General features: G+C 37.2%; 1 protein-coding gene across 1 annotated transcript in view; it reads right to left on the reverse strand.

Annotated features, from left to right (window-relative positions):
- Positions 1–12,595, reverse strand: part of col6a1 (collagen, type VI, alpha 1) — a 43,247-nt gene that overhangs the window by 16,383 nt on the left and 14,269 nt on the right. The window contains exons 21-25 of the mRNA XM_065241008.2: positions 7,567–7,629; positions 6,215–6,277; positions 6,069–6,119; positions 5,939–5,974; positions 5,332–5,394 (exon numbers count right to left, since the gene is read on the reverse strand). Coding sequence (XP_065097080.1) covers positions 5,332–5,394; positions 5,939–5,974; positions 6,069–6,119; positions 6,215–6,277; positions 7,567–7,629 — 276 coding nt within the window. The remainder of the gene's footprint in view (positions 1–5,331; positions 5,395–5,938; positions 5,975–6,068; positions 6,120–6,214; positions 6,278–7,566; positions 7,630–12,595) is intronic.

A 12,595-nucleotide genomic window follows, 5' to 3' on the forward strand; every position in this document is an offset into this window, starting at 1 on the left:
TAGATTTATAGCATTTTGAAAAAAACTTTATGGAGTCCACTTTATGGAGAAAAATCCTGGAATGTTTTCCTCAAAAAAAGTTTCTTCTCGACTGATCAAAGAAGGACATAAACATTTTGGATGACATGGGAGTAAATTATTAGATTTTTTTTTTATAAAAGTGAAAACCTATAAGGACCAATACAAATTCTGAAAAAAGTATGTCAATGCAAATTCATTTAGTTCTGCAGCATGATTTTAAAGTGTTACTGCATTTGGGAACAAAATACAAACTGTATTGAAAAAACTACTCAGCCCTAAATTGGGCACAGAAGATGTCACATATCAAGTTATCAGCTTCCATCTGGGCCTGCTCTTCACATTCCATGTTTTGCAATGAGCCAACAATTCTCCAAAAACTTGGGATGACGAGTCCAAACCAGGATTGTCTGGCCAGACAACCACAGTGTAATGCAGATGGGTTGGGTTTATAAAAAACCAAGAACCAAACAAAAAAAAACCATCTCTTTTCTCACAACTTCCCCTGCTTGTTGTCTATTCTTAAAATCAGAAATAACTTCTTGGTTTCATGAAAGATCATAACTTGCAAACAGCCAATGATTGAAAAAGTCTTGCACATATGCTTGTCTGTGCCTTTGAAGTTTTTTAGTTTAGCATGCGCAAACACAATGATGAATAGTGAAGGAGTCTGGTCGTTGGATCAGCAAAAATCGACTCCAGATGACTAAAGATAAAAGCTTGCAAGCTTATGTACTTGTTGTCATTTTGTGTATGCTTGTACGGCCACAACGAAGCCACTCAGATTGCTTCAATGGAAAGAAATGACAGTATAGCATATAAACATGTGTTACATGTTTACCTCGTCACTGAAATAACAGATCACTAATATCCCACACATTTGGGTGGGTGGTCTGAACAAATTCATATCATGGTAGGAATCACTTTATATGATGATAATGCTATATTTTATACAGTAATGTATTTTTTTTTGCTGGATATTTAATGAAAACGTGTTTATATAGTCAATTAATTACTACTTAAATACTTTACTAAAGATTATGAGACAGACATCTAACATCTTGGACATTGTCTAAGAGAAAATTACTGGAATTTTAATCTTGTAGATACACAGGATTAAAATATCAAAGATCAAAGTCCAGAATGTGACATTTAAAAAAACTTTTCGACTGCAGAAGCTCACAGTTTGACAACATAAACAACAATATTAGCTGTGATTTTTGGGAGCAGCACCCTCCCTGTCAATTCCCAAAAGACATACAGTTCCCATGGGGAATAGATATGAGCAATGACCGAATAGATCAAATATTTTCCGGCTACTTGAGTGGTTTACTGACCAACGCAGATGGAAGGGGTTGTTTGTTTTGGGATAAATTCAGAAGATTTCTGTATGTAAACACAGACAGGGTGAAAAACGATTGCATCTTTGAGTTGTTTGTACATGTTTGGGTTCAAAAAGGATCCAAACACAACAATTCATGCAGGGCTGGAATATGCGAATACATTTCCTTTATGGACAGATTTTAAGAAAAGAGCACAATGATTATACTTAATATAATGCAAGTTTTGTCAAAATCATTAAAGTAAAAAACAAAACACTGTGAGAAATACTGGTACAAAAGCTGTCAATGGGAAGGTACCCATTTAAAGTTCCTAATATGTAGCATGTAGGTACTGATATGCACCTTTGGGGTACTAATATGCTCTCTTTAGGTACAAAGGTGGACTTTTTAGAAGGGTCCTGCACCAGTGACAGCTTTTTTGGCATTATTTCTGAGAGTGCATCAATAGGAAGCAATTAGTTAAAGCCAACGGGCAACATTTAAAAGACCATGTTGTTATGCAGTTGCTAGGCTTGGATGTTTTGGGAGGTTGCTAGGATATTGTTAGATCGTTGCTATGATGTTTTGCTAGGTTGCTAGGCTATTACTGGAAGGTTGCTGGATGTTTTGGGAGGTGCAAGGCTGTTGCTAGAAAGTTGCTAAAATGTTTTGGATGTTTGCTAGGCTATTGCTGAAGGTTGCTGGATGTTTTGCTATGTTGCTTTGCTGTTACTGATAGCTTGTTAGGCTACTGCTAGAAAGTTTCTAGGATGTTTTGGGAGGTTGCTGGGCTATTGCTAGGAAGTTGCTAGGATAGGGTGACCATACGTGCCATTCTTCCCGGATGCATATCTTATGTTTTTAACCGAATGGCGTACGTCAGAGGTCCCCAACCACCGGGTCGCGACCCAGTACTGGGTCGTGGACAAGTTGCCACCGGGTCGCAAGAACGTCCCGAAAAAATTTGTATAATAGCCATGTAATAGCTTAATCGGGTATTTTGTACTGTAAGAGCCGACATTAAATAACATCAATCATTTCCACTTTTGAACAGAGCCGCGCTCTCTCTCCTTGTCTCCGCCTCTCTCTCTCTACCAGCGCATCAGCGATCACATTGCTAACATAAGAGTTTGAGCATACAGTACTTCTAAAACACAATCGATCAAAGAATTGCGGAGGTATAACTTTATGAATCATTTGCAAATGTACGTCGCAATGATGTACATATGCGGAGACGTTCAAATGTGTGACAGCGCAAATGACTGAAAAGTAATTATTTTATTCTTCTTTAAAACAACTTCAGAATTATTCATAGATCGTAGCACCATGATCAAAATAAACTATTAGGCTAATAATATTTTAACGGCTACACTTTTAACGTAGGTTTGAAAGGAACCTAAACTTGTCAATCATCATTAATCATGGTAAACGTGAGTCTCCGTGCCTCTGCGCCCAGCCGCAATTCTTCTGGCATCTCTCCTCCTTCACTGCATTTTTCGTCTCTTCTGTTACTTGGAATTGGGTCTCGAGCCCGACCAAGATTCGAGCTGCCTTCGAGAACAGCAAGCCAAGTTTGTTTAGGTTCCATTAATTATTAAGACTAAATGGGCAGGCAAACTAGTAAAAACAATGAAAGTAAAAACAATCCGCCAAAATATGGTTTTACACGTCTATAGAAAATAGCCTAAATAAAGCAATTATAAATTTTCCTAATGCATGGTTGTTATATTTACTTCCGTTTAAAACGCAAATTTCGAAAAGTAGGACTTTCAGCACGTTTGAACAGCAACTCAGCGAGAAGAGAAAGAACTCCGTGTATGTTTCAAAGATCACTCTGCATCTGATCTTTATCAAAAGTCCTTCACAAAAATGAAATTATCTCAGCTTTTTGCTCAAAATTGGGTGTTTTTGAAGAAACCTACCCATGTTTGAGAGGTGATTACAAGAGAACTAATGAAGGTAGGATTAAACGGTTTTTTTTTTGTTTAAAAGCAGAGGGTCTGTTCTTTCATCTGATATAGGGTCATTTGTTTTAAACGATGGGTTAGAGGTAGATGCATCCTAGTCTAAAGAAGGGTGGGTCAAACTAAGTTGTCCTATAAAAGACAAACAGCAGTGTCTGCTTGTTTATTCAAACTAAGTTGTCCTATAAAAGACGAACGTCGCAACGCGCAAAACATCCCAACACGCAAGACACGCCCCCTCCCCCGGAAGGTTATGTTACGAACTGTCACATTTGTCCGCGTCATAACCGTCATCACCAATTTTGAAACTGGCACATCCCTAGTTGCTGGGTTATTGCTAGGAAGTTGCTATGATGTTTTGAGAAGTTGCTGGGCTATTGCTAGGAAGTTGCTAGGATGTTTTGGGAGGTTGCTGGGCTATTGCTAGGATGTTTTGGGAGGTTGCAAGGATGTTTTGGAAGGTTGCTGGGCTATTGCTAGGATGTATTATGGAGGATGCTAGGCTATTGTTAGGAAGTTGTTAGGATGTTTTTGGAGGTTGCTAGGCTAATGTTAGGAAGTTGCTAGGCTGTTTTGGGAGGTTGCTAGGATGTTTTGGAAGGTTGCTGGGCTATTGCTAGGATGTATTATGGAGGATGCTAGGCTATTGTTAGGAAGTTGTTAGGATGTTTTTGGAGGTTGCTAGGCTAATGTTAGGAAGTTGCTAGGCTGTTTTGGGAGGTTGCTAGGCTATTGCTAGGATGTTTTGGGAGGTTGCTAGGCTATTGCTTGGAAGTTGCTAGGATGTTTTGGGAGGTTGCTAGGCTATTGCTAGGATGTTTTGGGAGGTTGCTAGGCTATTGCTTGGAAGTTGCTAGGATGTTTTGGGAGGTTGCTAGGCTATTGCTAGGATGTTTTACGGAGGTTGCTAGGCTATTGCTAGGAAGTTGCTAGGATGTTTTGGGAGGTTGCTGGGGTATTGCTAAAAGGTTACTACAGTAGGATGTTGCAGGTGGTTGCTATGTTGTTGTTACACACCAATCCAAGTTCTGTTTTTATAAACAATGCTACTTACGTATGGACCAAATAAATAATCAAATCCAAGTCACCACAAAAATATCCTGGTTATGGTAACACAACAGCACTGTTCAATCAAATGACTTTGCTATGCGAACACATGTTGTTTGGTGAGAGGGTTGGAGACACTGGAGAAAAAAGTGTTGGATCAAAAATGTGTCTGGGAGGCGTTTAAGAATATAAAACAGCTGAGAAGTCTGGCTTTAGAAAAAGTTGTATTTTCAGAGAACTTGAGATTAATGTCTATTAGCATTTTAATCATTACACACTTTGTTTATCTGTGCATGCATATTACAATAAGAAAGTTGTTTAACAAGCTTAGTTTAACAAACTAATAAATAAATAAATAAAGAGACTCTATGACACTTTTTCATAACAAATAGCTAGAGAAGTACATTCTCCCACCATCTCAAGGCATTTGAATCTGAAGTATCTAAGAAAAATATAGCTTTTTAAATAAAACACCAGCCTTTTGAACTTTCCTGAATACAAGACAAAACATCACAGCCGTCTAGGCTCAAATATGGTGACCACAACCAAAAAGCAAACAAAGATAGCAAAATTCTCTATTAAGTATGATTAATCGCAACACAAAAGAGCAAGAGAGATGATAACCAAAATTCTCTACCATAAGTGCATTATTATAAAAATGAATAAGACACTTCTAATAGTAATGCACTTACAATAGAAAAACAGCTCCTTGATCTTTAAAAAAATTTTTAATTTAAGGACAACATTTAATTCATAAATTATTTTCTGTGGTTATGGATAATATGCACAAATGCTGTCATGAAAGCCAAACTTATATTAGGAACATTCCTAGTAAAAGAGAATAACATCTTTATGAAAAACAGGTTAAGAAACAGTGAGGAAAACAATACGCGCAGCCCAGAAAATTTGGACTCCGCCGAGAGACTAAAAAGATAATCAATGAAAAACAGACAGTGACTGACACACGAGCAATCACTCACATCTACTCCTGGGTCACCTGGCTCTCCATCGTCTCCCTTGGGTCCAGGAGTTCCTTTTCCACCCTTAAGATAGAAACAATATGTGAAAAATTTAGACATTTTAGATCAAAGAGATTTTTTTTTTGCTGTGTCAGTTTATCAACCACATCCTGTTAATGTCCAGACTCTGAGCTTTGATCTAGACAATTTACAATTTACATCTGCTGCACTTAAGCGAACTGAGCTGTCATTAAAATGTCTACAACACAACCTGCCATTGCAGTGAGACACATATCACTGTACCATAAGTATGAAGCTAATGAATCAAATTAATGACTCGCAATATTAATCATATCATATAGTAACATTCTCTAAATTAAAATTATTAATAAATCTGCTGATTTCAATTATCATACTAGTGAATTTAGTGATGAAATAAAATTGAAAACGTTTGACCCTCTAAGCTCTACAAAGCCCAACTAGGCCTTACCTCAAATCTGATTGAAGACCTTTAGGACCACTACAAATATTGATACAGGAACATTTCATACTTGACAAAACCAAAGTAGTGCACAGGTTTCTCTGCACTACTACCAGAAAAATGACTTTTAAGGTTTAGGATACTTACAGGTGCTCCTGGATCTCCCCTTGGCCCAGGATAACCCTACAATTATGCAAAACGCACATGTATATAACAATTACACACCAATATGACTGTAGTTTTTATTTTTGTTAAATTTGATTGAAAGCTACTCAACCTGGAAACCATGACAGCCCTCAGTACCGTTTCCTTGTGGTCCATCTGTTCCCTAAAAAGGGAAAACATCCTTACATTATAGTACTGTAGGTCAACTGAATCTATTAAGTTTAAAATCAACTATGAAGATGACCATGACTAACTCACCCTCTCTCCCATCAGACCTCTGTCACCGGGGGCCCCTTTAATTCCTCTGGGCCCTTTAGCTCCCTAGCACACAGACATTTAAGATGGAAAAGAAAGTTTGGTTATTGCATTTCTCTTTAACCCTCAAACGGTCCTTGGGGTCTATATTACCCCAAACAATGTTTTATTAGTTAAAAAAAAATTCCCTTCATCTCATAGATCTAAAACTTTGTGAGAACTTGGCTTGATTCGGTTGTTCTAAAGTTGTTTACATTTTTTTATTAATCTGTCAAATTAAAAAAGAGTGGGAAAGGCAAAAAAAAATATTTTTTCCATTTGTCAAAAAAAATCAATAAATCCATTTTGTAAAAGCTTTCAAAATGCATAAAAAATTACATAAAATAATACTATTTGAATTTTTTTTTATTTTTAATGTCCTTTCTAATGTTTATATATACGTAAATTCACAAAATGTATCACTAAAGTAGTGATGTGAGCAGTTGGCCATATCCAGTAAAATATATGGCTTTCTATGGCCCTCTGCTGGTCAAAGCTGTTTCTTTCTTAAACGGTAATTCCTTTAGGTTTATCTCTTTATCTAAATTCAATTTAGATAATAATTTAAGTGATTTTTTTTATTAAAAAGATCTAAATTTCACATGCAAGCTAACAGTGTAGTTGAGGATTGCTGGGGTAAATGGATACAAAAGTACTTGAAATCTCTCTAAACACAGCTTCATTGTATAAGTGACAAGTAAACAACAAAAAATATATATTATTTGTATTAGGGAAAATGTATATTTTCTTGGAATTATGCTTTCAATTTGGGGTCATATAGACCCCAAGGGCCAGTAGTGTAAACAGAAAACGAGGAGCGTTTGAGGGTTAATATCATGTCACATGCTGCTTGCTGAAATATTAAATTAAATTATGCCTCCACTTTGTTGGTGAAAACCAATATTTTGATGTTGTTTATATGTCTATATGGTGTTTATGCTTTACAAAGTACAAATCCATGTACAAATGCATCAGTAGAAATGGTTGCTGAGTATTTTCCCTTTTAAACTGCAGTTTACCAAAGGCATAAAAGAGTTGACCATCAGGAAGTCTGAACTGATGTAATTGAATGGAGGTTGCATATTCATTGAACCACATGCTTATATAAGCAAGTGTGTAAAATTACATTCATGCTCCTTTAAGGCACATTCACATTATTTTACAGGGGAAATTTGCAAATTCGGCAATTGTAAATTTGCATTTGCTGAGTATAATGTTTAGATAGAAGCTTATTGGTCACTGCTAATGCCATGAGAGCCCACATGTCTCATTTCTGTGAATGATTGAAAAATCAGTTTTGGGGATGCTGGACTCACCTCTGGCCCGGTAGGACCCTCATCACCTCGATAACCTGGTGCCCCCTGCCTTCCTGGCACACCCTACCAGAGAGATTGGAAAGCAAACAGTTAGTTATAGAAATGTTTAACATCTCCTTTAGTGATCCACAAGTCTGTTACATACAGTAATAACATAAGGTTGTGTAAATGATTTTCGTTTTTTGGATGAACTATGATGAGTGGCGATTCAACACAAAGGGGCATTCATGCCTAGATTACACCATATTGGAATTAAAAGTTATATATGTTTATAAGTCTGAGTCATGAGTTAAAACTATACAGTACTTGTGGTAAATGATTCAGTAAAAAACACCTTTTAATGTAGTTATTATTTATTTTCATATGCAGCATAATATTTCCCAGAGAGCAACATGACACATGGGTGAATTAAATCAGTAAAATAACAAGTTTTGGAGAGCAGTGCTTTAGCTCATGAGCTCAAAAACTCGTCCAGATTTCCACCGAATTGTACACTTGGTTCTTTTCCTCCCACCCGCTTAACTCGACTGGAAAATATCTTTGCCAAGATATAAACCAATAAAAGGGAACCTTCTTTCTCGAAGCTGTTATGAAAGTTCCTTCGAACAAAAACCTACAAGTTATTATGTGAATCATAATGCATATCATCATATCAAATGCACAGCTGAAGCAAAAACCCTATAAACATCTGTGGAAACATGTCATTTCTAATAAACCACATTTGGCAGATGCTTTAATCCGAAGCAACTCATGGCACATAGTATGCGTTTTATCAGTTTATACGTTCCCTGTGAATTGAACCCATAACCTTGACGTTGCACACTCCAATTGAGTTTTTGTGAGAATGTGAGGCTCAGAGCAGCTGGCCAATTTTCTGTTTTTTGAAAAACATCAGGACTATAAAAGCGAGGAACTGTTCTGCACACGTGCACCCAATGCAAGTCACGAAAGCGCCACCGGAAATTTAGAGTCCCAAACAGCAAAAAAAATTTGCAGTCATCCTGAAAGTTAACAAGAATTGTGGAGGGAGATTAAGTGCTGCCAGAACCGAGTTCTGTGGTGCACCTGGTGATGTTGTAGAATAAGTCGTTGAAATCTTGGCACGTTAGCTTGTTTCACATCGGAAATTTTGAGTCAAGTCTGGAGTCAGGTCAAGCGTAATCACTCTCGACGTCCTTCCCGTGTGCCGTGGCCTTGCTCAAACAACAGCCATGCATTAAAATCTGCTCAACAGCAGCACATAAGGATTCAGAGTCACCACTTCTAAATCCGAGCAGCTTTAATTAAAACATTCACTGCCGTATAACCTTATCTCAAAAACTAAACAAACCTCTTATCTGAATTCCTCAGAAGTTTATTCTAGTTTTTCCTAATTTGATTATACAAAAATGTGACTTCCAGTATACAGTGTTTTTTACTAGATGTTTAAAGGGACATTCCAAATTCTTTTTTTTTTTTTTTTGAAAATATGCTCATTTTCCAGATCCCCTTGAGTTTAACATTATATTTTATCGTTTTGGAATCCATTCAGCTGATCTCCGGGTCTGGCGCTAGCACTTTTAGCATAGCTTAGCACAATCCAATTAATCTGATTAGACCATTAGCATCGCACAAAAAAATAACCAAAGAGTTTCTATATTATTCCTATTTAAAACTTGACTCTTCTGTAGTTACATCGTGTACTAAGACCGACGGAAAATTAGAAGTTGCGATTTTCTAGGCAGATATGGCTGGGAAATATACTGGTGTCAAATCTATACTGTCAAGTAATCTATACTGGAGTTATCAAACTGGTGTCAAATTTTAGGATAAACCTAAATAAAATTAAATCCTAATTTCTAATTCTAATAGAATGACTACAGGAATTCAGTCTCCTCACAACAGCTCAAGATGTGTTTAGTGCTAACAGAGGTCACACTAAATACTGACTGATGCCTGAAGAACAAAAGGTCAAATCCCTTACAAAAGGTTCATGATACAGTATTTGGGGGTCTTGGCATCATAAAGTTTAAAAAAACAAAAACAATGAAGAACCATTTTTGGCATTATGGATCCAAACCTTTAGAGGCTGTTTACACTTGGCATTAACATGCGTTTTCATCGATCGGATCACAAGTGGACGACGTTAATGCCAGGTGTAAACGGTGTTCAAAACGTTTTGAACGTGTCCACTTTCTACCACTTTCAACCACATCCAGAGGTAGTCGAAACCACTTTCGATCGAATCGCTTTGGAGCTGCGGAACGCAATGTGGTTGAATGCGTTCGAACAGCCACACGCGACCGCCTTCTCTCCGCCCATTTATCTAATCTGAGGTATTAAACACAAATTTTACGTCTTTTTTTACTTCTGGCGTGAACATACGGTGAACACCGCTATTTTTAGCCTTTCATTGATAAAACTACTGCGGGTGTTCTTCCGTAGTTTCGTTTTGAAAGCGTGTGAAAGTTGCGCGATCCTATTTTATCAATTGCGCTGAAAATTCAGAGAAAGCTCTAACATACACACGTACAAAACTATGTGCAGCATGTATACTTGCTAAACAAGCAGCGGACTCCGACATTATATTAGTTTGCATCCACATAAACTCATAATTACTCCCGCTCGGGTTTGAATGACAGCAGAGAGACTCGCCCACCGTCTCACAGACCATCCCCTCACAGTATTCAGCACAGATGCGGTCGAAAGTGGACAAAAGAGACGGATTTAAATACCAGGTGTAAACGTAATGTGTCTCTCTCATCCACTTGTGATCAGATTGATGAAAACACATCTTAATACCAAGTGTAAACAGCCCCTTAGATGTATCCCATTTCTATTCTAAAGTCAACTCTTCGCTACTACAAAACTTCCAAAACAATCATTAGATTCCTTCAAAAAACTATCTACAATGTGTTAATGCCTAGAAGACACCTATTCAACCCTACAGCTATGCTCAAATGACATCATCGTTTACTACATAAAGCGCAAGCTATTTTTGTCAGAGAACATTTGTTTTTACGTATTAAAATACATCTGTTGAACTGCATCTGCTGTTCAGGTTTGAGCTCGCCCAGCCCGTGACTAACAATGTCCATCTGGAGTCCATCTGACCTCAGGAACGTATAGATCTTTCCATCTGCTCTCCTCCCACTGCTGAACCACCACAAAAGGCCACACCACTTGATGTATTTCTTATGTTATCTTATATCATAGCTCAGAGGTCCAATAGCTTGAGAGAATTTAGGGGCTCTTACAACATGCCTGTGTTCTGAGGTCATAAGCTTTCATCCATGTTCAAACTCTGTATTGGGATCCTATGGTTTACATAATGCACAAATCTGCAGCATATACTGTAATTCTGTCTGGATCCCATTAAAATGAAAATATATAGGCCAACTTTGAGAACATCTATTTGCTAGTTTACTTCCACATTGTTACAAAGTATTCAGATTTAAATAGATACAGTCTCTCTCTTTAAGGAAAACGGAGCAAAATTTTGATGAATCATCCTGCACTAGACAGATTTTCGTCCAATCAGATGTTCCCTAGAATAAGAAGGTTCTTCCTTTAAATGTCAAATGCAACTGATTAAAGGGATAGTTTACCCAAAAATGAAAATCATGTCATTATTTACTCTCATGTTGTTACAAACCTGTATAAATGTCTTTGCTTTGATGAACACAAAGGAAGATATTTTGAGGAATGCTTGTAACCAAACCAATAAGAAGCCCCATTGACATCCATAGTACTTTTTTCCTACTATGGATGTCAAAGGGGCTTCTGATCGGTTTGGTTACAAACATTCCTCAAAATATCTTCCCAAAAATATGAACCCAAGTAAATTTTTGGGTAGACTATCCCTTTAATATGTCTCACCCAAATGTCTGATTTCTATACGGAAAAATATAAAGTGTCTTTTAAAGCAACACTATGTAGGTTTTTTTACCTTTAAATAATGTCTCTAAAATTATTTCAGTGATAGAACAACTTTTAACTGGACAAATTGTACTGTTGCTGCAACCTGAGCAGCCTCCTAGCTGCTACAAGCACACTCTGAAAGTGGCGGTGGAGGGTAGGAAACACAGCCCCGCCCCTCCCTTGCCTGCAGAAGAGTGTCTGATCCCAGGCACTGTTGCGCTTTTCAACCACATGGGGGAGCTGTAAGTCATTTTTACATGGAAACTACATAGTGTTGCTTTAATGTATTTTAATAATAATGTAATACGGATTTGATAGATAAACTTTAAAACTGTACAAACCATAGACCGTAAAAAACAGACTCGACCTCATGGAAAGTCGTGTTATAGTCATGCAAAATTTGAGTAATTTATTTGTGTGGCACAAAATTCAGCTTTTTTCGGGCCTTGAGCACGAATGCCTTTGTTGTGTCACTCGCACAAATTTCTATAAATAGTTTCTCGTGTTCCTGGCACGACTTTCTTTCTTTGTTTCATTTTATGTATTGTTTTCTCAAAGTTTTTTTCTATTTTCTTTCTATTGTCACTATTTTCTTTCATCTTGTCGCTTTTATAATCACTTTCTGTTACATTTTTAGACATCATAACCCAAACCCCAACTCTAACCCCAACTCCAGGCGAATAATTTTTAAAAGCGGAAGAAAAACACATAGAAACCAAAACATAAAAGTACATCCTAACCCAAACCCCAAATCTAACGCCAACCCCAAGCGACAATGATTTAAAAATAGAAAAAAAAGAAAAAAACTATACATAAAATTACACAAAAAAGAAAGTCGTGCCACGGACACAAAAAACTATTTATAGAAATTCATGTGAGTGTCACAAAAAAGACATTCTTGCTCAAGGCACGAAAAAGCTGAATTTCGTGCCATGGACATGAATAAATTAATCAAATTTTGCGTGACTATAACACAACTTTCCGTGAGATCATGTTGGTAAAAAATAAGGATGTAGTGTCCATGATGTCATCCATATGTTTGTGAAGAGCTTTTTTGAAGCCAATAGGCGGAGCCTGACATCTCAATCTTGGCCGCGCATCACCACACAACACTCGCGGATAACTGATA

This window comes from Paramisgurnus dabryanus, chromosome 14 (genome assembly GCF_030506205.2).
Source record: "Paramisgurnus dabryanus chromosome 14, PD_genome_1.1, whole genome shotgun sequence".
NCBI lineage: Eukaryota > Metazoa > Chordata > Actinopteri > Cypriniformes > Cobitidae > Paramisgurnus > Paramisgurnus dabryanus.